The following is a 27,418-nucleotide window of genomic DNA, read 5'->3' on the forward strand; positions in this document are numbered from 1 at the left end:
CTATAAAATACACCACTCAGTATGCGAGGAGATAGTTTTGAGTCAAACTGGTTTGTTCACAAAATATTTAAAATAAATGGGTGGGGGCTAAAGTAATCAGAGCTTTATTTTTTTTTCTTAATATAAATGTCTATTTTGTGCTAGTTAAGCAATTCATATTTGCTTTGCTTTTTTTTCCATGAGTTTCTCTTTCTGCCTACTCTAACTTGAACAGCTATGGATGCTGCCCCTGATATTTCTACTTTTATTTGAACCTAGCTCCTTTGTTGTCAGCTGCCCTACACAGCTTTGCTCAGAATATGCGTCTTTCAAGAGACCCTCAGGGAGGACAGAAGACAGCTTGCAACTGGGATTTTCGCCTATTCCTCTTGTCAGCAGTTCAGTACTGCTTGCTTCCCAACTGTGCCCTAGAACAGCTGACCCAGGACCTTTCCAATCTTCAGCTTTTCTACATGAAGAGATGCCATATGGTTCATCAGCTAGGCATGGTGGACAAACTGTTGCTGTATGTGAACTTACCTGTGTGTGAATTGCTGATGCACAGAGGAACTGGCTGCTGGTTCAGCCTTCCTGCCTTGGGATCGCTCTCGATGCTGCTGATTTTCCTTGTGAAGGACCCGACCTCTCTCACCCTCTGCCAGAACAGCAGTCTGATGCTCTATTCACAATAAAATGCTATATGTGAATAAAAGAACCCTTCTTACTGTGACCTCTTGTATAGGCTTTCTATGAGCTTGGGAGAGCTTGCTGAACTGGAGCCAAAGAGCTCTTCAGCCATCTGTTATCTGGCTGACTAGTGCAGTAAGCCTGCACTGTCTACTAATGAGAGTCACAGACCTGCAGGCAAGCAATTTTAGACTCCTTTCTCTCCTCTATCAGTGAACATGTTGCAGCATCTCTTAGGCCACAACGACTTCTGCCCCATGTGCCATTGCTGTGACAAAGTACGCTTCGGAGTTTGAAGGCTACAGGGTGCCTTGCTGACCCAGCTTTAGCGACTTCTCTTAAGCATTTTTTTAAATTTTTTTTTTCTTAAATAAAGCACGTTTTTCAGAACAGTGAATCTATTACCCAGCAAAACCTGTTTAGGCGAAACACAAAACCGCACCAGCATAGGCAGCCATGGCAGACAGGTCACATTACAGTGAGAGATGGAGGGCCCAGGAAACTGCAGAAAACTCCTCTTCTGGATCCTGCTTTCAGGGATCAGGAGGCAGTTGATGACTCTCGGGGATGAAGACATGCTTACTTGTGCTGGAAATGGGGCAGGTTACAGGCAAGCCACAACTAGAGTTATCGGGTGGCACTGCAGGAAGTGCTTTAGGGATAAGGCTTTATCATGTGGCAACAGCAAAAGAAGCCCTGCTGCCTCCACACTCCCTCTTGGCATCCCTGTACTGGAGGAGACTGACCTGCTCTTGGAACATTACAGACATAGAGTGATGGCAATGCTGCTAGCACGGTATGGCAGCGGAAGAAGTTTGCTCCTGTAGCTGGCTTTACTGCTCCTGTTGTCAGTAACCATGAGAAGCTCTGAGCTACTACCTCTTCGGACTTAAGTGGAAGTTACCTGTGATCTGTAACTGAATCTGTCGGCTCTCTGTCCTCCTGTCAGAGATGAGGCATGCATAAGTCCCGGCATCCTCTGGCTTGACATGGCTGATCACTAAGGAACTGTCCGACTGGTAGGTGTGCCTGAAACAGAGAATTAACTGCCTCTGCCTGGCCACAGAGAGCAACTGGCCAAGGCAGAGTGGCCCTTCGTGCTGATGTTACATAAACCATTGCCATGTAGTGCCCTCCCCAGCTGAGGGAAAAACAAACCTCTGTTGAACACAGAGGGGTCACAGGCAGGGGAAATAACTGCGGCAGAAAGGAGGTCAGGAACGGAGAGGAAACTGAGATGGGAAAACAGGGAACTGCTTTCAGCAAACCTCTCCCATGAAGAGGCAAACTGCCCTTCCAGGCAGGAGCTTGAGCCCCAGCAGTCATCTGCAAACAGAAAAGCAGAACTGGACCTTTCTTAACTGTGATTTTCATAACACAAAGTGAATGTCAGGCTCCAAAATGTTGCTGGAGAAAGCTTCCAGAAAAACCAGGCTCTAACAGTAGTTTTAAAAAAAATTTATATCTTAGATAAGAGTGCCAGCAGCTTCCAGCCAGAGGAACTCCGAGTTATTTGGCTACAAGCTTCACCCTGGACTACTGACTTAGTGCTGCCCCAAGATTAATCCAACAATGACAACTTTTTTCTGTATCACTACCTACACATCAGCTTCCACCAGTATCTTGTTATGAGACAGAACCTGTTCTGCCCCACAGCACTAGCCAATGCCTCAATACTACTGCAGACCATATCTGTTTCTGCTGCACACAGACCACGTAGACAGTTCATGGTCTTAGGTCAATACATGGGCTTGTTGATTTATTCATCCTTTTGTACTTTTAAATTTTTTTTTTTAAGAACATAACAGTGAGACTAAAAAGAGAGTAGGCAAGCCTATTTGACACTCTGCCCAGCAAGAAGCCTACCTGCTCTGCAATGAAGACAGCTGAGCTCACCTGTCAGAGAAGACTGGACGGCCATCCTTCACCCACTCCACTCTGGAGGAGAGGGACATCCCTGCCCTGCAGACCAGCTGGATGTTTTGCCCCATGACTGCTGTGACAAGAGAGGGCTTGTCCTCCTTTAGGATAGCTCTGAAAGAGAAAATTATTCCGTTGGATCCTCTGCTGCTCTCCTCTGGGTCATCTAATGTGCCTTCGGACGAGTCAGAACCACAGAGCAAAGCAGGACCAGCTGCCCATTCAGCTCTGAGAGGATACACTTAGGCAATGTGTGGGGACCCCTCTCCTACATGGCAAGGGCTGCTCTGGATAGAATGAATGCTACAATATCCCCAAGAAGACAGAGTTCTACAACCCCTTTCTTCTGAAGGAATTAGGTTAATCTCAGCAGACAGACACAGATTCAGTGCAGACACATTTAGATCCATCTCTACAGATTCCTGATTTTCAGGGTAGCATTGTGTGGATCCTGACCCAAACTGTGTCTTAAAAGTCTTCCCTAGAACAACCCACTGCTGTTCCATGCAGTGCTGAGATAAAGGCTCTAAAGTTAGAGAGTCGGACGAATTTGTTGTTCAGAACAAGAAAAACACCTACAGATCTCATTTACAGCATAAAAATGCCGCCCAGAGAAAGATCCCAGGATCCTGCAGTCTTTCCACACACCATACTTCCAGTGCTGCCAGAGAACAGGGAACGTATGAAGAAAGGGACAGCAGATAACTCCCAGGTCGGAATAACTTCATTTACCAAAGGGCCACAGGTATTCCCAGTTAGCTTTTCCTGGCTGGGGCAACACTTTTACTCCAGAGGAAGCTGCACTGAGGCTTCACAAGGCAGAACAGGAAAAAAAAATTAAATATCATCACCTGTGCAGAGCCCGTGCTGGGAATGAGTCTGCAGGCACCTGGTGCCCAAATCCCTCTGTCATGGAAACATCTGCTCTGGAAGCCATATGCTGTGGCTTGCCTTCATGGGGCACCTGCTGGCCACTGCTGTTCTGTGTCTGTGAGGGCCTGGGCACTGCTGTTTGCCGCAAGTGCAGCTGGCTCGCGCTGTCAAATCTGCTTTGCTGGGTGCCCCAGCCCTGGCTCTCCAGCACACTAGTTCTTGGCAAAGACTCTGGCAGCACCTCCCTTCTCCAGCTGTCCTGTCTGTGGCTATCTTGCACTGGGTGTGAAGCCCCATAGGCCCTTCCTTCTTGACCGTGGCTTGCAGACTCTCTTGGGGGTGCTTGTTGACTCCGAGCATCCCCTGCATGAGAGCGGGAGGCAGTGTGCTGATGTTGTAAGGTTCCTGTGCCAGAAGAGGACTGGTGCTCTGGAAGGCTGACACCCACGGAGTTGTGACATGCTCTCATGCACTCCTCCTCCAAGGCAAAGCTGTTTTTATTGCCATGACAGCCACCATACCAAAACCGGTTGCACTTGCCAACCACAGTCACAAAGTACCAGCGAGTGGTCCAGTTCGTGCAGGGGCCGTGGGCACTGGGCAGCAGGCATATGACAGGATACGCTACCAAAAAGAGCAGAACAGAGGGAGACGTGAGGCTTACAAAGCACAAGGGTATGTGCGCTTCAAGCCACCTACTCAGATGATCTGATGGGCACGACATCTGAGCCTTGCACTCTGATCTGCTTTGAAACTGGGCAGCTGCTCACATTTCTTTCCGCTCCAGTCTTGCCACTTGTGAGAGAAGAACCATCCTCACAGATTTCTCTGAATCTAGATACTAGATGGATACTTTATAGCCTTTCATGGGGACTTGTGTAGCTGCAAGGTTGGCTCTGGGGCTTCTTCTCTTTCAAGGGGTGTGTAGCTGTCATTTGCACCTTCCCAGCCCACAAAGCAAGTGGATTAGATACAGTTGGTAAGCCTTGTGCATTACAGAATACCCCTCCACATGCCGACAGAGAGAGCAGCACAGCCCAATGCATCTACAAAGCGAGTCTTGTGCTCTGAATCACAGGTATCACAGCCAGATGCTGACAAACACTGGCTCTGACTGAGGGGTCTTTTCCCAAGCTGTGGTTGAGCAGGGAGGATCCAGAGAGTTTTCCTTTCCCCAAGCTGACCAGCAAGCAACCTCTGTGCTGTGGCAAAAGGGCAAGGCAAGGCAGCAGCAATGTGCCTACAAGAGGAGACAGCTGGGAACTAAAGAAGCAAAGATGCTTTCGCCCAGCAGCCTTAGTGCCCTCTCATGGTACAGTAGTCACCGTATTCAACTCTGCTGGCTGAAGCATCCATGCAGCCCTGAGCAGCACCACCATCCTGAGGTGTAGCTCTCATTTTACCCCTCCCCATGGGCTGTCAGAAGGATGAGCAATAGCCCTGATTCCTTGGAGAGGCCTTACTTCTAAACCCAGGTAACTAATTTCGAGCGCTCCAGCCTGCATCAGGGTGTCTTCTCTGGACTTACCTGGAAGTCCTACAGACTGACAGAGATCACACAAACACAATTCTGTCCAGCTTTCAGCGAAGGACAACAAGAATTTCTGCAGTAGCTGATAGAACGGAACCAGCTGGATGCTTTTCTTCACTCCCTCCAAGCTTCCCCAGACTCAACCATCAGGCAGAGCTTCTTTTCAAAGAGATATATTACATTTTACAGAGACCAGATCCTCTACGCAGGAAGCTTCCATATGCTACTGGATTCTGTAGGACTATTCTGATATTTCTCAACCGAGAAGCCAAAGCATCACTTACGGTAGCTGGGCCTATTGAGACATCCTTCCCCTTGAGGACCTGAAGCTGAAGCAACATTGTCAAAACAACAACCATAGACGGAACCGCGACACTCGACTGAGGGTTGCTGCTGGGACAACTCTTGACTCGCCTTAGAGACAGGAATTGAAAGACCAGAGTTATCGTGCATACATGAGGACAGTAGCATGTGCAAGGCACCGTGTCCAAGCTGTCATCTGCAGAAGGCCAGCTGTTCAACGAACCTCTATTCATTTGTCTGGTTCTTAGAGGCTTTCATGCTGGCGAGGGGCAGGAAACTTGGCTGTTAGCCATACAACCAGGGCTGGGCTGCACTTCTATGTCAGACAGACCTAACCAGCCCATTGGCAGGCCATTTTTTTCACCTAGCCTCACAAAACACGCCAAGTTATGAGAGGAATAACCTCCCTGACTACTTGGCCCTCGGTTAATCAGCAAAGCTGACAAACAAAGGAAATTAACAGTGGTAACATTTTTCCCATTTTTTCTCCTAGAAACCAGATGTAAAGTTTCTGACAGACAGAAATTTGACTACCAAGGATTATTCAACCAGTCCTATACAAGATTATCTCCTACTTCTCAGACATCTCCCAACCACCCACACTGTTCCCTGCTTACAGAGAATCACAAGTGGATGCCCCAGACTGAACAGGAGCAAAGTGGGCCAAAAGGCCTGATGCCATCCTGAGTATTGGTCTTCATCACTACTGGCAGACGTGCAGTGCAACAGAGGCCCACAGTCTGAGATTCGCCATGGTCAAATCTGAATGTTTGTATCTGATGGATTCCTAAAATGCAAAGAGTTTTTTTACTTACTGCTGGAGTGGCCACAGTGGCCTGATTTCTGCTCACTTGGCCATCATGGTGATATAGTGGACATCCCATGTTGTTTGGACCCTGGGCAGCTGATGCTCCATCAGGACAGCATCCATACCTACAGGCAGAAGGCAGAAGGGCTGCAGCAATACCTGACCTGCCTGGCTAAACAGGCACAGGTTGTGAATTTCAGTAAGCCCCTAGGAAAAAGCAATGCCTCCCTGCTCAGACCTATCTTCTTCCAGCTACCTGTTTCGGTGACAAGCATTGAAGGGGCAACCTCTACCCAAAGGGCCTGAAGCTGGAGTGTGCCCATCTGGACAGCAGCCATGTGGGCTCTGATGACAGTCCCGAGAGCCAGTCCCTGCAGTGGGGTCTTGAAAGAAGCTGAGCTGATGTGAACTCGATGATTGTGACTGGGATTCCCAGTGAACAGGCAACAAGTTGATGTCATGGTCCTTGGTGGATAGGTTGTGGTAATTCCCAGAGGTCCTACGAACCATGGAGCTCCCAGGAGGCATCCTTTCATCACCAGAATCTGGGGAGAGAACTCCTTAAAGCATGCAGGTAAACAGGTAAACACAAAAATCTGGTGAGTTTTCCTCCTCTTTGCTCTCTTTCACCTGCCCAAGGCTAGAGGACAGGCTTTTCTGTATCAAGATTCCACCTGAATATGTCTGCTGACTTACTCTTCTGGATTCAGTTGTCCTGATGTTTTTTGCTCACTGCCCTGACCATTCTTCTTCTCCCATGAGAACTTACCTGCCACAGTGCTGTGGTCCCTTCACATGATCCTTTCTTCTTCCTGTGATCTGCTTTGGGCAGTATTTGTCTCAGCCAGCACTTAAGTCATGCTGCCAGACCCTGGGATCTATATACTGTAGTCTCTTCTGTATGGACAGGTACTGCTTACTGTGGTGTAAAAGAATTTATGTTTTGTCCCTAGCTCCACAGATTTCTAGAAACCCATGAAATGAACAAGAGAAATGAAGAAAAGAAGGAACCTTACCACACCTGTTTCAAGTCCACTGTCACCAAAACCCCGAATAATAAAATTCTTCCAAACCTGTGGCAGAGCTGTTTGGGTTGTAACGCGTCAGCAAGGACTGGCGAGTAACATTGTATCCCATAGTGTCTTGCATACTGGGGACCTCTGCAAAGAGAGACATTTGCAGAATAAGTGCAGTTAGCCCAGCCTTATGTTTAATAATTGCAAATGCACCCAGCAGCCAATAGGAGACTAAAGCTGATGAAAATATTTCTCTTCTTCTGGAGCAGCTGCTGAGCAGCAATTGAATTTGATTGGATTGTCAGGACAGTGACCTGCAATAAGCAGGCAGACAAAAGTCAGCATTACTGTTCTGGCATGAAGACTAGACAGACAGCAAGCAAAATCTTCTGAGCAGTTATGCCTCCTTTATAGCTGGTCCACAAAGGGATAAGAGTTTGCTATAGTTTTTGGCTGCTGAGCTTGCCCAGGTTGCCATCCTTCTTGACTGGGAGTCCTGGGGTCAGTCTGTAGCACATGCTGGGACAGAGCCATCACAGAACAGCAAATTCAAAATGGATACACACCAATGTCATTCCCAAGCCCGTTACATACATTTCAAACAGCACAAGTATTGGAACTCTGAAGATCCTACGGTTATGTGCACAAAACTTAAATGCACAGGATGGAGACAGGCAGACAAGAAGCTGAGAACATAAGCTGGTGCAGCACTGGAAATTTCAACTCCTAAACAAAAGCATCTTAGGAAAAGCTAGGTATGTAGCAATACCACTCACGCTGAGGCAGGTAGCAGGGTTGTGTGTTGCAGCTACCGAGGGTGGCTGGTTTCTGTGGCTGGATGGCTTTGCATGTCTCAGGACTGTAGAATTTGGAGTCGCTGTCAGCGCAGATGACTTGACGTGTCCGGATGCCTGAATTGCAGCTCTTCGAACACTTGGACACAGAGACAAGGCAAGTGAGCAGGCAGCAGAGGCTGAACGCAGAAACCTCACACGCCAGAAGCATGGAACAGATGCATGATTAACTACAGGCTAAGCACAGCTTCCTCCATGAAGACAATGCAAAAAAATACTTCAGCTAGATTCATCTGAACAATTAGAAAATCATACTATGAACCATTTTACCAAATGTTCCACCCAGCCCTGAAGTCTCTGAGCCATGCTCATCCTGTAACATCCAGATGAGCTGCTGATATCCACAGCAGTGTGGCAGGTAGCTGGAGTGAATCATTTCAGCCTGGCCTGAAGGTATGCCAATACTAATGGGGTCCACCAGCTGTGAGAGGATCAGTTTTGAACTATGCATTCAAGAGCAACAGTTTACAATGGGAGCAGCTAACTGGAGTTCCTGTCACTGGAAGCTATGAATGAAGAGGGAGCAATGAGCAGCAGCTCAGAGGAGGGAAGAGGATGAAGTATCTGCATGACCCACCTGCTCATGGCAAGCTTTACAAACTTTGGGACAGTATTTCTGTCTTACTCAGATGCTGGGAGGAGCCCTTCTAGTATTGGAAAGCCAGGGGGATAGGAAAGATCATATTATGGTATGCAACTCCTTTATCTGTTATTAAAACTTGGCCCATGTCTCATGAAGCATCATATATAACATGTTTCGACCCAGAACAAGTTAGTCTGGCTATCACAAAAGGGGAAAAGTGTGTTTGGAAGTCACCTGTTGCATTGTATCTACCCCTATCTCTTCTCCCTGGCATCTTTCCCAGGTTCAACAGTCTGGCTCCCTTCATAAAGAGAAGACTAATCCAGCTGAAGCACAGTTTATCTGAACAATTAGAAAAATGTACTTTAAACCATATAACCAAATGGAATGACCAGCCCTGGTGTCTGGAACTCTAAGCTACACTCAGCCAGAAATCTGTTCTGCTATTCCCAGTGGTGGAGTGAAGAATTGGGAATAAGCAGCAAGAGTGGATTGTTTCAGCTTATTGGCTACGTTTCACCACTGTCACTAAAACTATAATCCCCCTCTCAGAAGGATTTATTTTTGTAGCAGCTGCATACAAAGCAGGCAGCAGATTAACTGGAATGGTACTATTGCCAGTTACAATGCAACTGTGAGCCAAGGGACTGGTCATGAAGCAGTACGTGCTCCCAGCCTCAGCCAACAAGCAGACTGCATGGATCAAAGCTTGTTTGTGAGGAACACAGCAATAGAATCAGTTATTTCTGAAACATGAAAGTGCAATGCTCACCAGGCCCCAGTCTCCAACATGCCAGCCAATTTCCTGGATGCAGTTCTCCTTATGGCAGGGCTGTGTGGCTGATGGCTTTGGCTCCATTAGACAAGCAAAGTCCTGAGCCTGAGAGCCCTGCTGTGTTCTGCAGGTGACAGTGCGAGTCTGGACACCTTCCCCACAGCTGGCTGAGCACTGCAGAAAGAGGTCAAACAATTACAAGGAAGCACCTGGTTTCCACTTTTTCCAGGCTGCGCTTTCTTACATGAGGTCAGAGGACCATTCTGAGCTTGCCTAAGACAACCAACCATCATGAAAATAATCTTCTGGAATGGGAGCTGGCAGAGTAGTTGTTTATGCTGTAGAAGATACAAGACATGATGGATAGGGTCTGGCAGATCTGGAGCTCGCTGAATGATTTTGGCCAAGTCGTTTCTCTTGATCTCTACCAAGGAAGACATGAAGAATGATTTTGGAATAATATCAATACTGCAGAATACATTGAGAACTCTAAATGGCAGGAAATACCTGGAACTTCGTGTTATTTACTCCTGATTAAAATCAACTCAAGGTAAAGAATTCAAGAGAAGATAAAAAGATTAGGTTCTTGAATTGCTCATATCTTCTGCCTGAAGACCATTTTTTGGAGTTGTAACACAGCTTCTATACTAGTAACTGGCTTGTGACATTTTCAATGCCCTCTTAAATTCACAGTGGTGTTTCCTGGAATCAAGCAAACTTCTTCATGAATTACCAGGCTCTCTTACAGAGAGCATTAACTTGGGGAAATGCTAAATTCTAAAGTCTAAATTACTTTAGACGAGATTCTCACCTGAGTTGTAGCCACACATGTACTAGAGTGACATTTTGTCTCTGAGAGTATATGAAACACAGACACATAGGAGAATCTCAGAAGGAATCACTTAGGAATCAGCTTGTAAGAACGTGACACTTGGTGCCTTCCCCAAACGGGGCTCTTACTCCACAACCCTGAAGTCATCTCACTATTCATACGGCACATCTCATGAGACAGAGGGGAAGGACGGACTTTAAAGTCGAGGTTATCATGCTTCAAAGTTGCATTTTATGCTGCTGCACTGTTCAAAGTACCACCACTAAATCATAAGTCAAATATTGCAAGCATGCATGTACTTCTTTTAAAAGAGGGAAATTTACTTCTGCCTTGGGGACTGAGCAGACACTACCTTTACTTTCTAAGCCCTTGGAACAGATGCTGCCTGGATGGCAGCACTGAGCACATACAGTTGGAAAGAATTCCTCTCCTGGAGACACAAATGCACATAGACATAAAAAATGCACCACACAGCTGTGTTCAGAGGAGCCCTGCACTGACTCATGGCTAACAGCAGCTCACCAGTGTTTGAAGACTATCTTGCTTACCGACTGTTGTGATTTTAGTACTGCTGTTCAGGGCTAGTTATGGCTGAAGCAGCAATATACATGGAAATAAACAGCACAGGCAGGAGCCATGAGGTATTGTTTTAAAGGAGAGAGTGTTACTGTACACCATCAGCCGAGGGACAGCAGCTCTCACTCCTGCCTCTGTCTCCACCAGGCCTGACTCAGAAAATCAGCAGGTGCCAAGTCTGGTGGGTCTGATAAAACTACAAGAATGGGGAAGGGGCTGGGAAACCAGAGAAGAGAGAACATGCAATGAGTGGAATAGCAGTGCAGCGGCACGCAGGGTGTTGAGGAACACGGATATGTTTATTTGGAACGCATAGCTGCTAGCTAGCTGGAGAACTTGTTTGGAAGGTTGCAGGGACAAGTCCTGTTCTTCTTCATGCCACCAGTCCAGGGACACACTCCTTTTACAGCCCCAGAAAAGGAGCCTGCCTCTTTATCCCCAGCCTTTGGCAGATCCCCCTTCAATACGTACCAAGAAGGAATTGCCTCCCACACAAAAACTCACCTCTGACCAGGGCCCCGTGCTCCAGGTTGCACACTGTCTCAGGCTGCACGGCTGAGTGCTGCGAGGCTGCTGTGCAAAGGCCATGCACTCAGTGTTATCCACCACCCCTTGGGAGCTCCGACCATCGAATGCCACACAGTAAACGGAGCGAGTCTGGGTGCCCCCACCACAGGTAGCTGAGCAGGATCCCCACTCCCCTGTTTTCCACCTGCAGGTCACAGAATGAAGCAAACAAATCTAAGCTGACCTAAACTGTCCAGACACACAAGACAGTGTTGTGTCCCTGTTGTAATCAGACAGGCAAAATGCCCCTTTGCAGAGTAGAGTCAGAAGTGAGTTCCCATTTGACCAAGTGCTGCCCAGCTAAATTGACAGTGCAGAGCATGAGTCCCACTCCAGAGACAAATCCTCAACTACAAAATACTCATTTTTCTGGAAGTGCAGAGCAGAGCTCTCCCAGAGGGGAAAGATTTTTCTCCATGGCTTTTGGTCTCTTGATGTCTGCAAAAATGTCATGCCTTAACCAAAGAATGTCATGCTAACACCAAAGGAAAAAGGAAGAAGGAAAAAGATAAAGAAAAAGATAAAGATAAAAAGGAAAAGAAAAAGTAAAAAAAGAAAAACAATCCAGATCAGCTTAAAGAAAAGCAACCTACATCAGCCTAACCACCTGTTAACACTCCAGCCCTCTAGCCATTATCAGAAAAACCAAGCCAAGACTGCCTGCAAACCATGTCAGATATTCTCAGAAGAACTTGTGAACTTTTTGCTAACAGTCAGTAGAAAACTAGTTTATTTCTGCCATTGGCCAAATTGTCTAACAGCAGCACACAAACAAAAAAAAAGCCCCAAAACTTTAAAAATATTTATTCCTGTGTTTGGTTGCTGAAGCTTTCACAGAAATTATATATCCGTGCTAACAGGAGGGTGAATGTCCACAAAATGATCTGACTGTTTGGATGTTAAAGTCCCTGCCCTTGTCCACTCCTCCATCTCAAAGCTGCCCAGGTAGCCAGGAACAAAACTTACACGGCCTGGTGAGAAATCTTTCCCAATTCCAGCGTGCTTCACATTCTAAAAGCACAGGTGGTGCAGGGGGAGCATCATGGTGATCTTCTTGTCAGCTGCTAGCTCCCCTTGCAGTCAGATATGCCCCAGCCAGGGCATGAAGGCAGTTCATGTTTTCTCCCTTAGCCTTACAGCTGTTTCCCTTTTCTGCCCTCGCCACTCCTAAAATGAGTTTCACAGAGCCAATTCACATTCACACCCAACAAGAAACTACACGGCAGACTCAGCCAAGAGAAGACACGCTCATCTCCTTAAGATGCACTTCTTTACTGTTTAAGGTGAAAATATCAGCCCAAAATTGAATGGCCTTTGCTATAAAATAAGACGTTCATCAGGAAAGGGAACAACAACAGCAAGTAGAAGTCACTTAGAGCGATGGGGTTTTGTAGCGATTAAGGCACAGACCTCGTCAATGGGGGTGACAATTGAGATCAACTTTATTTAGAGAATGCAAACCTTATACAGTGCCTCTGTATCTAGTAACAGTTATCCCAGTGAATTTCCATCCCTGAGAATCCCGCAGTACAGCAACAGAGTGCAACTCCCCTGTTTCCCGCAGATGTGACCCTTATCTTCATGTTTTCTGCCTAGTGCATTCCTTTCCTATTAACCCATGGGTCTTAATAAAGATTCCAAGGTTGCAACAAGCTAGCAAGCATGAGAACATCCACCATTTGCTCCCTGCTTGCTGCTAATATCGCAGGTATACCAAGGCATCGGCCATTTGCCCCAGCATACACGCCATACTGGAATCTTTATGCCCACAGGTTTCAGGGCTCAAAATAAATTCATTTATGAAGATTTTTCAGAAGTTCCAGTGGGGATAAAAATATCCCCAAACTGTATTCTGCCTGCTGCAAAGCAAATGTACAGTTCTAGAAAGGCTGTATCAACTGGGGAGCATCAGCTACAGCCTCCTTCAGTTGTAAGTCAAGGCACCTTATCTGACACTTGCTTCATTTCCTTTGCAAGACACTGTCAACCATAAGGCTACAACCCTCATCAGAAGGCAAAGCACTGCAAGTCCTAGGCTAGTAGCAGTTTGCTGAAAGACAACTGTTTTGGTTTTGATATTTTTTACTTCTCATACCTCAGTGTGCATTGTAAGTATTATATATGTCTTGTCCTTGTACTCATCAGAGTATATAAGCACTTTTATGCCTGCTGTCAGGCCCATGCCAAAGAAAAAAGAACTTTTGAGGAATGCTTAGTCTTTTGCTATGGCACTGTGGCCAATATTTCCATCACCCAGTCCATCATGCTTTCTTTTCCTTTCTGTTCTTTATCTTGATAAACCAAACAAAATCTTCTAGAACATCCCTTCAAGTCTACAGTGATTCCAGAGAAAAAAACCAAGTCAAAATAAGCAGTCAAAAGCCATGAAAAAAACTGTCCCCTTCTAAGTCCCATAATAGCCAAGTTACCAGGAGCATGCACAACCACCTAAGCAAAGATGCCAGCCAGCACCCTCCACCATCACCTTCATTGGCAAGAATCAAAAGCAAAGCACCACACACTGCTACCATCAGTGTCGAAGACAAGAGTTCCCACATTCCCACAGACTACACTGGGCAACTACATGGAGAGCAGAAGAGAGCAGCTGCTTTCCTGTGCTTTCTGTAATGTCTTTCTCCATGTTACCTTTTCATCAGTGCTCCACTGTGACTCCAGGCTTGTGGCAGATAGATGTAAGAAGTCCTTCATACACAGAACAAAGGATTTAAAGAACATAAAGCAAATAGCAACAGGCTACCATGTATTCAGAAATGCTTTCATGTTTCCAAGTGCCTTCTCACCTACAACTGCTCTCTCACAGGCCTCCAGCAGGTATACAGTGAGATACACAGTTAAGGCTCTATTATTACAGGTCTGAATGCCCCAAAAAGAGCCAAATGAAGTCAACTACAAGGCTATATCAGCAAGGGACAAGGTAGAAATAGCTGGATATAGGGGTCTGAAAATCATGGACAACAAAAAGATTCAGGCCTTTCTAAGAGTAAGGAAACCTAGTGCCAGAAACCTAGCCAAGCTCATAAATCGAGCTTTAAACTAGATGTGAAGGGGGAGGGGGTTGAGCCCAGGCTAGACAGGAATGAGCCTGGATGTGGGGAATTGGTGATTGGGAGAGGGTGCGCGGGCGAGGACCACCAGTACCTCACCGCACAAAAAGTGGGGGAGAACACACCTCGGGGTGCTAAGGGAGATGCAGGCACTCTGGTGTCAACTACTCCAGTTACCAGGCAGTTGGGAACGAACCCTGTTCCCTCTAGGAGGGCTGAAGGCTCGGCAGCTCAGCTGAAGTGCATTTACACCAATGCACGCAGCATGGGAAATAAGAAGGAAGAGCTGGAAGCTGTCGTAGGGCAAGGGGCCTATGATGTTGTTGCCATCACGGAAACGTGGTGGGACGACTCATATAACTGGAGTACGGCTATGGTGGGGTATAAGCTTTTCAGGCGGGACAGGAAGGGTAGGAGAGGAGGTGGGGTAGCCCTCTTTGTAAGGGAGGACTTGGACATCACTGAGATGGATTGTGGAGATGAGGAGGTTGAGTGCCTGCCGGTCAAAATCAGAGGAGCCCACCAGAAGGTAGATTTTGTGATGGGAGTCTGTTACAGACCACCCAACCAAGGAGAAGCAGCTGATGAGCTCTTCTATAAACAGCTGCGGTCAATCTCTAGATCGATGCCTCTCGTTCTGGTGGGAGACTTAAATCTGCCTGATATCTGCTGGGTGTACAACACAGCAGAAAGGAAGCAGTCTAGGAGGTTCCTGGAGTGCGTGGGAGACAACTTCCTTGTACAGTTGGTGAATGAACCAACCAGGGAAGGTGCCCTCCTGGACCTCCTGTTGGTGAACAGAGAAGGTCTTGTAGGGGATGTGGCAGTAGGTGGACGCCTAGGACTAAGCGACCATGAGATTATAAAATTTTCTGTTCTAGGTGAAGTGAAGAGGGTGGTTAGCAAGACGGTAACATTAAATTTCCAGAGGGCAGACTTTGATCTCTTCAGCAGGCTGGTTGGTGAAGTCTCATGGGAGACAGTACTCAAGGGCAAGGGAGCCCAGGAGGGCTGGGAGCTCTTCAAAGGGGTGGTCCTAGCAGCTCAGGAGAAAGCCATCCCCGTGGTCCGGAAAAAAAGCCGGCAGGGGAGAAAGCCAGCTTGGTTGAATAGAGAGATCTTGAGGGATATCAAGAAGAAAAGAAATGTTTATGGCCTCTGGAAGAAGGGACAGGCCTCTTGGGTGGACTACAGGAGGGAAGTGAGATTGTGTAGGGAAAAAATCAGAAGGGCTAAGGCTCAGCTAGAAATTGGATTGGCCAAGTCAGTGAAAGATAACAAAAAATCTTTCTACAAATATATAAATAATAAAAGGCAGACTAGGGAGACCATACAGTCCCTATTGGACACAGAAGGGACAACAGTAACAGGGGATGAGGAAAAGGCTGAGGTACTTAATGCCTTCTTTGCCTCAGTCTTTAGTCGTAAGGAGGGTCGTTCCATCTGTGTACAAACCCAGGAGCTAGAGGAGCATAATGAGGCTCCCATGATCCAAGAGGAGGTGGTCAGAGACTTGCTAGCCCGACCGGACAGCCACAAGTCTATGGGGCCGGACGGGATTCACCCTAGGGTATTGAAGGAGCTGGCGGATGTGCTGGCAAAACCCCTTTCCATCATCTTCCAACAGTCCTGGAAGACTGGGGAAGTCCCACTGGACTGGAGGCTGGCTGATGTTGTGCCCATCTACAAAAAGGGCCACAGGGAGGACCCAGGAAACTACAGGGCTGTCAGTCTGACCTCAGTGCCAGGGAAAGTCATGGAACAGGTGATCTTGAGTGCTATCATGAAGCACATGCAAGAGAACCGGGTGATCAGGCCCAGTCAACATGGGTTCACAAAAGGCAGGTCTTGCCAGACTAACCTGATCGCCTTCTATGACAAAGTGACCCGGCTACTGGATGAGGGAAAGGCTGTGGATGTGGTCTTCCTGGACTTCAGCAAAGCCTTTGACACAGTTTCTCACAGCGTTCTGCTTGAGAAACTGTCAGCCTCTGGGCTGGACAGGCGCACACTCTCCTGGGTGGAAAACTGGTTGGATGGCCGGGCCCAGAGAGTGGTGGTAAATGGTGTGAAATCCAGCTGGAGGCCAGTGACAAGTGGGGTTCCCCAGGGCTCAGTGCTGGGTCCAGCCCTGTTCAATGTCTTCATCAATGATCTGGATGAAGGCATCGAGTGCACCCTGAGCAAGTTTGCGGACGACACTAAGCTGGGTGGAAGTGTCGATCTGCTGGAGGGTCGGGAGGCTCTGCAAAGGGATCTGAACAGGCTGGACCGCTGGGCAGAGTCCAATGGCATGAGGTTTAACAAGGCCAAATGCCGGGTCCTGCACTTGGGGCACAACAACCCTATGCAGTGCTACAGACTGGGAGAAGTCTGTCTAGAAAGCTGCCTGGAGGAGAGGGACCTGGGGGTGTTGGTTGACAGCCGACTGAATATGAGCCAGCAGTGTGCCCAGGTGGCCAAGAAGGCCAATGGCATCTTGGCTTGTATCAGAAACGGCGTGACCAGCAGGTCCAGGGAGGTTATTCTCCCTCTGTACTCGGCACTGGTGAGACCGCTCCTCGAATACTGTGTTCAGTTCTGGGCCCCTCACCACAAGAACGATGTTGAGGCTCTGGAGTGAGTCCAGAGAAGAGCAACAAAGCTGGTGAAAGGGCTGGAGAACAGGCCTTATGAGGAGCGGCTGAGAGAGCTGGGGTTGTTTAGCCTGGAGAAGAGGAGGCTGAGGGGAGACCTCATTGCTCTCTACAAATACCTGAAAGGAGGTTGTAAAGGGGAGGGTGCTTGCCTCTTCTCCCAAGTGACAGGGGACAGGACAAGAGGGAATGGCCTCAAGCTCCGACAGGGGAGGTTTAGGCTAGACGTTAGGAAAAAATTCTTTACAGAAAGGGTCATTGGGCACTGGAACAGGCTGCCCAGGGAGGTGGTTGAGTCACCTTCCCTGGAGGTGTTTAAGGCACGGGTGGACGAGGTGCTGAGGGATATGGTTTAGTGTTTGGTAGGAACGGTTGGACTCGGTGATCCGGTGGGTCTCTTCCAACCTGGTTATTCTGTGATTCTGTGATTCTGTGACACTGGGAATGCAGAAATGACATAAAATGACACCAGCTCTGACCTACTCCTCTATTTTTGCTCTCTCCGGTTAAAAATAACAAAACTCAAAGAATCTGTTCCCTATCTTCTACACAGGCTAGAAGACTATCTTCCACAATCATGTGCTGGAAAGTAAATTTAATTGGTCTATAAAATGAGCATAGGACATATCAAGCCTTGTGCACACAAGAAATATTTCCTTGAAGAGAACCATAATGGCAGAAAGGAGTAGTGAGAATGTCTGTCTTTTTTCCAAAAGCACCTAAGGAAGAAATTGGAGTCTAGAAGAGGAAAGGAAATCTTACCGTTTTGTCTGCGGACAAGTCTGATGGCCACATGTCCGGTTATTGTCTGGCTGTGGTTTATTCCTGCACATATAATCCGGATAAATTTCATTGTCTATGGTACAAAATACCAAGCGGGACTGGAAACCTAAAGTAGGAGAGTATCTTGGTCAGTACAAGGCACCCAGGACTAGGCTACTGAAATAACTATTAGCACAGAAGCCTAGAAGATGCTGATAGAAACTTGACATGCTTTCAGCTAGAGGTTGTTATTTTTTGTTTGTTTGAATGGGAGCTTTTGTTCTGGTTTTTGTTTTCAGCTGAAAAACCATAACTTTGCTTGTGGAAGAATTTGTAAACCAAATATGATGTTACACCCCAGGAGACAACATAGTACCCCTGCAGAGAGAGAATCTTCCAGGTTGTGGTAGAGGGAATGATACAATTCAGTTATGTAGGCCAGGTCAGCTTGAAATGGTTGAAAAGGCCTGAGAAGGACACAAAGAACAGAAGCAGAACAACATAAAACAAATGCTACCTATGAAGAACCTCAACATATCCTATTAACAAGTCTGAGGATTAGGACACGGAAAATAAGACAAGTTACAGGACACAGCCCTCTTGTAACTCCACGTGTGATCCTGTCTTGACAAAACCTTAGCTGCCTTCTGCATACACCTGTGATGTCTTCCAGCAGGAGACTGCTAGGAAGAAGCTGCAGAGGGCACCACGTAGTCACACTGTCTTCAGGGTATGGATATAAACCCCAAACGAGCCCAGAGACCAGGTCCTGTCCCCTTACCTCCTCCACACTCCACGCTACACTCACTCCAGGAACTGTAGCTCCAGCTGTAATCTGAGGTCTGTCCTTGCACAGGCAGGTAGTACTCATACTGTACCCCTGGGTTTGGCTCCTGGCTAATGAGCTGTGAAAGCATGTGATGAAGTCAGGGAAATAACAGCAGCAGCACTTTTCCCCTTCACAGTATTTCCCCACCATGTCTAAAGGATCAAGATGACTTTCTTCCCTTCTGTTCAAAGAGCACTTATTCTCTATGCTGCATTTTCTCCTCACCTTCTGTGCCACACTAGAAAGCATTATTTTACAGAGAAGGGTGCATTTATTCCTCACAGGGACAGAAGATCCAACTGCTCCTGTAACAGTAAGTACCCGTGCTTGGCCTGCAGCACTCTATAACAAGCAGCATCCTTGCCCCTACATTCGTAGCACCACTCCATAACAAGCCTGTCCTTGCCCCCACATCTTTTCGTGCTGGTTTAACTTTCCCTTAAAGTCAGAGCCCAAGAAAATAGGCAGGAAGCTAACATCAAGCCTTGCCCTGCTCCTTTCTGGGCAGCCCCTTGGAGGCCCCATCACTTCTCATGTCCTTCCCACATGGTCCCCACCAATGCATTCTGCTGCACAAAGTGAGAGCTGCTACACAAAGTGAGAGAGCAAGAGCAGCTGGCACAGCCACTTACCTCAATGATGAGGGGTTCTGTGGTGGGGCCCCGGGCATGGAGGAGCTCTGAGGCCAGATCACCCTCCGAACCACGGTCATACTGCATAACTGTGCTAGCTACGTTCAGCACTCGACTGAAGTCAATTGTCCAGTGTCCATTCAGATAGTATTCCCCTCGTACGTTCTTGACAGCTGGACAAACCCACACACCAGAGAAGAAAAGACAGTAAATTAACACACTTATAACCTGGCTCCAGATGCTTTAGCTCTACCATTTGAACTCCAGCTCCTTTACATTGGTATTGTAACCCTTTAAGTGTGGTGACGATATAACACGGCAGCATCTGCCAACACAGCATTAATTCACACATTGAAAGAGGACCATAAGAACTCAACAGGTATGTTCCTCTTTCCACTCATCATTGCATCACTGATGCAGCAAAAAAATGAGACCATCATCCCCCAACAGTGCTGTCTCCCTGTAATACTCTTTTGCCAGAAGCTGCTCTGCATTCAGACAGTGGTTCTTTCCAGCTTTGCTGCAGACTGAGGATTTTTTTGCTGCATAACCAAACTTCTCCAGTATATTCCAGCCCCGTCTCTGCATTCCCCACTAGTGACTAACACAGAGCCTATGTTCCGCTTGCCATTAAGATGTAGGATTCACACTCCACTGCCTCTACACCACTACCTGGTTCATCAGACATTCTATTCAGAAGACAAAGTGCTTTGGTGCTGCATTCTCTTTTCTACAAAAGAAAACCATCAGACTGATTTGTCCAAAGCATTGGGCAATGGAAGATTCAGCAAGCAGAAGAATATTTTCTTTCTCCACTGGAGTTTGCTCCGCCCTGACCAGAAAGCTGGGTGATGACATTTCCCCCTCCTGCCCTCTGCAGCATAACCAGTGCTTGAGGTTGTACAGACAAATACCCCAAAGATATCTATACTCAAAAGAAGGCCATCCCAAACTTGTGCCTGACAGGAGGAGTTGGAGTTTACATTCAGTAAACAGCAGAACTCAGAAAATTTTGTTGTATCGACTTCATGTAAGCTCCAGGCAGGAAGTCTGAACACGGTTTGCGTCTTTTTATTCCCCATCCAATAGCAAGGTCACCACAAGAGAGAAAAGGAGGTAAACCTGAAGGCTAGAGTTGAGTATCACTAAAACTTCAAGAATACTCAATATTCGGATCCCAATTTTCAGAGAGTTTTTCCCTCTGCCATATCAAGCCCTCAAGGTAAACATCCTAAAGCCTAGTCTACCTCAAAACCAAATTTTAACACAATGGCTGGAATCCAAATGGACTGGGTCACAGATTCTGACATCAGACTTACCCAGAAAATTCCTGCTGGGCATCATCTCCTTAATTTGGATGCTTGTGGCTCCCACAGGGATAATGAAGATTTGATTGTACCCTGAAAAAAAAGGAAGGGGATGATTCAGTATCTGTCTGTGGATGCCACAGAGACATACTTCCGTACCGAAGATGTTCCTGGTTGTATTTATGCCTGAAAAACTGGATGAGTTTTTTGATGGTGGCTTGAAGCATTTCAGCTGTCACTTTACCTGAATTCTGAATAGCTTCACCCAAAACTATCTACAGGTCAGTCCATGTGTAAAAAGTTCCAACTACACCTCAGAAAAGTAAGCATGGGGGAGGGAAGCACAATGTCTATTTTTTAGATTTTTAAATCCTTGGAATTCGAGCAAATATCATATTGGAGCTCAACACAGAGAGATTTGACTATAAGTGCAGTTGTTATCTAGAAATGACTATACTGTCCAAAGGCAGAAGACGCAGTCCCATTTCTATAGTCTTGCACCAGTCCTGGTGGGGCTATCAAGACACTGGATAGGGGGACAATCTTATGAAGGAGGTATATAATTATATTCGTAAGGTACATTTAGAGCACCTGCTGGAGAGACTGAGCAGGGAAAAACAGCAACAGCATGGCAAGGACACCCACCTGTAAGGAATGATCTGACTAAGGAAATGATTCCCAGGATAAGACCATTAATACATTTTCTGATGCTAAAGCAGCCAAAGAGCCACATACCATACAGACATTTCAAGTGAACATCTAAGCCTGTCTACAATGATCACTCGAGCAGGTGTCTCCACCAGCCCTTGTGGGAGCTTGAGTTTAGGTTTAACTCTCCCCTTCTCACCTGCCTAAACTACCTAGATGATCTGTACCTTTAGGAAGGCTGGGTGCATCAAATGTGCCCTTCACACCATAGCAGGTTCTGCCATCTCCTCCACACTGCAGGCACTTGTCCTCCTTCTTGGTAGATTCCAGCATGTTATCGCAGCCAATGGCCTGTCAGAGAACAGTGGCATGGACATGAGCAAACCGTAATAACAGAAGAAAGAAGGAAAAAATTGCAAAATGTTAGACTGACCTAGTGAGAAAGGCTGAATCTAGGGGATATGGGAAGTCAGGATAGGGTAGGGAAGGAGTTGTCAGAGGACAGCGTTAGCATCCGCTATTTTACATTCAGAGACAGATAGATAGAGGCTGTCCACATGCTCCTTGGCACCTTGGAAACTCAGTGATTCTCATTTTCTGGTGCTATTATTACAGGTCAAGTAGAACAAAGTGAAGCAACAGAAAGACTGACTAACCCAATGGTAAATGAAGGAAGCAACAAGATGACTAACCTGACAAACTCCCTCTACACAGATGTCCCGTTTGCCAGGTTCACAGGTAGTTCCATCTACCACTGCTTCCTTGTGCCTATAGTAGAATTTTTCTCCCTTGGGAATACAGTTTAACTCACACTTATTAGGTGCTGGTAGGAGAGAAAAAACAGATGTTATATAGTAAGGCCAATAGTTTGATAATGCATCAGGAGCCTGGTTTTAGATCACAGGAGCAGAAAGAGAGGAGTGGACTGATATTAAGTGCCAGACATTGAAAAAGTTTCTGGGTCACAAACTGTTCTTGGCCAAAAAAACACCCCAACCCTGGTAAACCTGACTGTATGCAACCATTTTCTCAGGCATCTTGGCTGCCCAGTGGTGGAGTGGGGATACATTGGGCCAGGTAGACATTTGATTATTCCTTAGTAGGACTGTCCTTCTGCTCCCTTAGAGTACAAGGGTTTCTAGAATGAGAACAATTGCTGGTACATAACACAAGGGAGATGTCATCTTAACAGCCAACAAACTAAACTTTAAGTTCACATTGAAATGTCTCGTAATTTGTTAAACCCCTGTGAATGATAACATATCAAAGCTAGGAGCAAGGACTTCTGGTTCCTACACCTGCATTCTGGGCTAGTTCCTCAAGAAAGCATGGGCCAATTGACAAATATGTCATAATTTTTTGAGCATTCATTAATTACATGTATTTATTTCTCCTGCATCCTGCTAATATTCTTTTGCCAATATTGAAAAATACAGCAGAGCTTTTGCTTCTCTAATACTTTAGGACCTAGCTGCAACCAGTTCCAGCTTTCTTGGGCAATGTTTCTGAAAGAATGGCTGTTTCAAGAGACAGCTATGTACTGCTGCAATGAGAGCTGTCTCTTGGCCCATGCACCCAGATCTTTTGTGAGAGCAATGCTTTGCTGCTGGCAAAAAGATCTGTCACATGCCATGCCCTGCCCCCAGCTCCAGTTAAGGAAGTACCCTACAAGGATACCACGGTCAAAAACATTACAATCACTTCAAAATGTACTGATGGTAGCTAGGGATGAAGTGTAACCCTAAATGATTATCATTACCTCCATAATATGGAAGCCACTTGTATTTCTTTCCTTGGAATTCTGTCCCATCGAACTCAGCACATTGCTCTGCCCGGAAATCCTGGGAGCCTTCTGGACAGCTCTGTTTGCAGGAGAAAATGTTTATATTGGGCCATTATAAAAATGAGGAAAACTAAGTGTACCACAAAAAATTGGGTTTTATTTATTAGTGCTCCCATACAAAATCAGGGGCATAGATTCAATGTGCTTTTGAAGGGATACTCTTGATGAACCACATTCACCAGCGATGTCAGAGAAAGAGAAAGAAATAATGACATACTACTTCTGAACAGGAATGTTGTTTGCTTGGGGAAAAGGAGCAACAGGCAAGCGAACATCACAAACACACCACAAGAACACACCACAAGAACACACCACAAGAACACACCACAAACAGAGCACTACCTGAATGTTGCATGATCGATAGCTTTGAGCTGGCCCAACACAATTGGAAGTACCTTCTGTCCTGAAAGGCAGACAAGAAACACAAAGCTCTCTGAAGAATACACACACAAAAATAATCTCTTGGCAGACTACAAATCACCTACATATTGAGTATACCACCCTCACACAGTTTCCTGAAACAGCAAAATAACTAAAAAGCACTTCTTTTCCAGTAAAGCAAGCTGGCAGCTTCTAGAGCCATTCTCTGCTACGGTTTGCATTCTGGCATGAATGAGACACACACCATGAATGATTGCAGCATAGCTCCTCAGGGTCATGTTTCAATGAAACACAGCTTTTAATCCTTTGTCCACCAGCAAACAGTTGATGTATCCACACCAGAACCAGAAACACGTTATGAGCAACAGGAGGGTAGTGGCCAATTTAGAAGAGGTACACACATCATCTATGATGCTCATGTGCACACCAGGCCCATCAGTACAAAAAGCTAAACATGCCTATGGAAAGTGACCAAAACCCTCATTCCAGTCAAATGACTGTAGCTGAGAATAATGGAGAGTAACGGTTATGGAGGAAAAGTCAATCAGTGTCTAATATCTCAGCATTCCTAAAACGGAGAGACAGGCCCCCAGGGATACTGTCAGGTGGGCACCATACTACACAGGTGTGTACCTGGGCAGCCTTGAAAAGAGACCTGTTTTTATTCTAGGTGGGGAGAAGCAGTGCTCCCTAACTCTGAATTCTTCTATTAACCCCCCTTCCCTCCTCCAATTTCTTTAAAAATAAAGAGGCTGGTTTGGAGGTTTTTTCCCAGGATATTATTGAGAGTCAGGCTTTTTTTCCCCCTTTTCTTTGTTTTTATCCACAACAGGATCTCTAAGGTCTATCATTCCCAACAGGTGCAGCCCAGTTGTCCTCCTCACTGCATTTAACCCAGCTGCCAGTGAGATGACAGTGTTACTGTTGTTTGAACCTACTTAACTCTTCTGTTTCTTCTGGGGCAATTTACCTTCCTAGGAAACATAAGACTGAGAAAATCTCGGCACAGTCACTGGCTCTCAGGAGAGAATTCTGCTGCTCTGGACAATTCTGTCTTTCCTTGATGCCTGCCATGCTGGACCTGATCGAACAGCTGCTGCTGTAGCAATCACCTGGTTGCACAGTCTCAGATCCACAGAGAACCACTGCACTCTAGCAAAGGAGCCAAAGCAAGGATGTGTTGAAGAGAGCACAATTCAAAACAGCAGTGATGAGACTGAAGCTGAGAATCATCTCAAAGCAGATTCAAGTGACTTATTCCCCTGGAATCAAATGCCTTCTTGTTTTGTTCTGGATGTATATTAGGACATAAGTGCACAGGCTCAGTAACAGAAGAACATATTTAAAGAAAGAAAAAGGTGGTTAGTCCTCACCTTTGGGAATAGCAGCGGCGTTGACGAAAGCTGACCCCACCACCACAGCTCCGACTGCACTTGCTCCATTCACCCCAGCTCCCCCAGACATCAATCTGCCTTTTCATCCGTTGGCCCTATACGTAAAAAATCCCACAGACATACATCAAATGTATATGGTAACACAGGAACAAAACAACTAAAATGAAGCAGAGGTCCTATGTGTTCTCTTGCAAAAGATACTGTCTCGCTGGGCTGTATTCCTAGTAAGAAAAGTGGCAGAGAATAGCACATCAGAAACATCAAGCCTCTAATATCTATGAGTATTAGCTTCCTGAAGCCATAAAGCACATCCAGATTTATACTCTCCCTTGAACTGTTACTGTTTGCCTATTTACAAAATCTCAGCACTTTTGAATAACCATCTGAAAGAGGATAACATCTCCCCCTCAGCAAGGTAGCAAAGGCAAATTGTTAATTCGGGGACTATGAGTGCTGTCACTCCACACCAGATCAACTGAGCCACTTCATGCCAATTCCTTGGCTCCAAACAAGATACTTAAGAGAAATAAAGTAAGGAAACCCCTGGAATACACTTTTACTGCAACTCCCACTGTGTCCAGTGATAAGGTCAAGGTCTGGGCCACCATTATCTACAGCCTTCATTAATTTTGTGTTTATAAAGTCTGAATGGATACTGACATTAAGAGAAATAAGCAAATTAATATAGACAAGAGGCTACAAGAGCAATGGAACCAAACACAATACATTGTCTAAGAAGCACATGAAGTAACATTTTCAGGAAAAAAGGGCCTACTGCAGTTGATGGGATCTGCATAAAGCAGGACATGGGAGTTTAGTAGGAAGAATAGCAATATCCTGAGAAAAAAAGAATAATTGCAAGATGCAACAGGATTAATTCAGCTTAGGAAAAGATGGCAAATGCAGGGTTACACAGGAAGTAACACTATAAAAACAGGGTTTGCTGTGCAGCTGCACCTGTAGGGCACTTTATGTGTATATTATACAACCGAGAAGGTAATTTATAGCATTTCAATACTTAGACATTTGAGGCAGTGAAGGGTGGGCAGGAAGAGAAACAAATGGTAGAAGATTTTTGAGATGTAGTCTAACTCCCTTCAACACACACGTACTATCCCATCGAATCTATATAATCCTTAGGTATGAGTCCCAGTTTATGTTCTAGTTTCGCATAGCCCCTTCTGACTTTAACACAGCAGCCTACATACACACCCTCTAAGTTTCCCAGCTTGTGCTCCTTTTCCATTCCTCCCTGTTGTCACTCCTGCATCCTCATGTTAGCTATACCCTAACGATTACCCAGCCAGAAAGTGCCATTGTAAGGGGTTTCTGCTGCAGTGGCAGAACAGTCCAGAAATGGAGAATTTCACCATAGCAGTGCTCAGGAAGCACTTTCCACCCACCCAGCTCACTTTCCAAGGTCTACAGAGAAGGCACAAGCTCTTCGCTTTCAGAGTATAATTTTCACTTCAATTAACTGATAACTGTTTTTACATAAAACATCCAGGTCACTGCTAAAATAGCCTATAAATTACCCATTGAACCCAACTCAGGCAATATGCGTGGGTTAATTCTTGTAATCTAAACAGTTTTTGTGATTTTCTACACATACTGCCTGCCTAACCGTATGTCCCTGAGTTATGGTCTTCTTTCTCTCTTTCAACCTCTTTTAAGGAATAATTCTGGCAAAGCAACAGTCAGGGACACTAGCTGATCATATTTATGCACTTAATACCAAGTTGCGCACAACTATCTAGTGGCAGAGTCATCCCAAATTCTTCCTGTCTATTGCCTATATTGCTCTAATCTGAAACACTTTCTTCCTTACCCATGCTATTCGATTTCCATCACACAAGTTTTGCACAGTTCTTTCTAATACCTCTGCAGAAAAAATCCTTCAGGACAAGTTTTCTGGTTCAGAATCACTGTTTGCCTTCACCCTGTTCACTCAACGGCATTACCCAGGTTACAGCCCCTTCCACATACCTTCTCTCTGCCAAGTCAACATCTCCCTGACCCCTTGCCAAACCCTTCTCACATTCTTCCATTCCAGATATTGAGCTCAGTGTCTGCCTTCTGCATTCTTATTTGGCTTTCTGGAAGTAATCCCATCAACAGAGTCTTAGCTTTCAGCAAGGCATCTTACTTTCCCAGGTTTTCCTTTCAGACACATAATTCCTCCTGCTGTAATCCCTCCTCCCTTAGTATCAAAAGAATGAAACATGCTACCACCCGTCTTATTCCTCTATATCAACTCACTGATTTAGGAGGAGTATTAGCTCACCCTGGCAACAAGAGATCTTTCAGTCAGCATGAGGGAGAAGAAAACATGTAGATAAAAATCCAAAGGAAGAGCATTTGAAAGTCAGATTACTGGAAGGCAATTAGTATAGAAAGCCTATCCCTGACACACACCCCAACCTGATAAATATTCCAATATCCCTCCTACAGAAGTAGCAGTCTTTATTCCTTCTATAGAGAGTAAAATCTGCAGGGACTCTGTTGCAAGGCTTCTGCATCTGCAGAGTGCAGGAACAATCATTTTCTCAGTATCTCTGTATTTATGCACATCCCAAAAGAAGCATCTGCCAGAAAAAAATCAGCCCAAAGCTGTAAA

At 46.0% G+C, this 27,418-nt stretch overlaps 2 protein-coding genes across 7 annotated transcripts in view; both read right to left on the bottom strand.

Moving 5' to 3' along the window:
* PSEN1 (presenilin 1) overlaps positions 1-27,418 on the bottom strand; it is a 175,169-nt gene that overhangs the window by 85,957 nt on the left and 61,794 nt on the right. The gene's annotated exons all lie outside the window — the stretch shown is intronic.
* The window catches only part of PAPLN (papilin, proteoglycan like sulfated glycoprotein), a 65,150-nt gene that overhangs the window by 10,818 nt on the left and 26,914 nt on the right, over positions 1-27,418 (bottom strand). For 5 of the 6 annotated variants that reach the window (XR_011337533.1, XM_069858214.1, XM_069858212.1 and 2 more), the window contains 20 exons: positions 24,781-24,896; positions 23,369-23,429; positions 22,943-23,045; positions 21,876-22,006; positions 21,411-21,534; positions 20,548-20,628; positions 19,229-19,401; positions 18,549-18,672; positions 17,768-17,894; positions 11,242-11,449; positions 9,327-9,503; positions 7,894-8,050; positions 7,175-7,261; positions 6,358-6,646; positions 6,109-6,226; positions 5,275-5,404; positions 3,438-4,083; positions 2,563-2,700; positions 1,571-1,695; positions 520-658 (listed from right to left, as the gene is read on the bottom strand). Coding sequence is in view for 5 of the 6 variants with exons in the window: in XM_069858214.1 (XP_069714315.1) it covers positions 520-658; positions 1,571-1,695; positions 2,563-2,700; positions 3,438-4,083; positions 5,275-5,404; positions 6,109-6,226; positions 6,358-6,646; positions 7,175-7,261; positions 7,894-8,050; positions 9,327-9,503; positions 11,242-11,449; positions 17,768-17,894; positions 18,549-18,672; positions 19,229-19,401; positions 20,548-20,628; positions 21,411-21,534; positions 21,876-22,006; positions 22,943-23,045; positions 23,369-23,429; positions 24,781-24,896 (3,254 nt within the window). In the remaining variant the exon portion in view is untranslated. Of the gene's footprint in view, positions 1-519; positions 659-1,570; positions 1,696-2,562; positions 2,701-3,437; positions 4,084-5,274; positions 5,405-6,108; positions 6,227-6,357; positions 6,647-7,174; positions 7,262-7,893; positions 8,051-9,326; positions 9,504-11,241; positions 11,450-17,767; positions 17,895-18,548; positions 18,673-19,228; positions 19,402-20,547; positions 20,629-21,410; positions 21,535-21,875; positions 22,007-22,942; positions 23,046-23,368; positions 23,430-24,780; positions 24,897-26,787; positions 26,880-27,418 lie in introns of those variants that run through there. The other variant, XM_069858215.1, reaches the window with a different exon arrangement.

The sequence above is a fragment of the Phaenicophaeus curvirostris genome, chromosome 5 (genome assembly GCF_032191515.1).
Source record: "Phaenicophaeus curvirostris isolate KB17595 chromosome 5, BPBGC_Pcur_1.0, whole genome shotgun sequence".
Classification (NCBI taxonomy): Eukaryota; Metazoa; Chordata; class Aves; order Cuculiformes; family Cuculidae; genus Phaenicophaeus; species Phaenicophaeus curvirostris.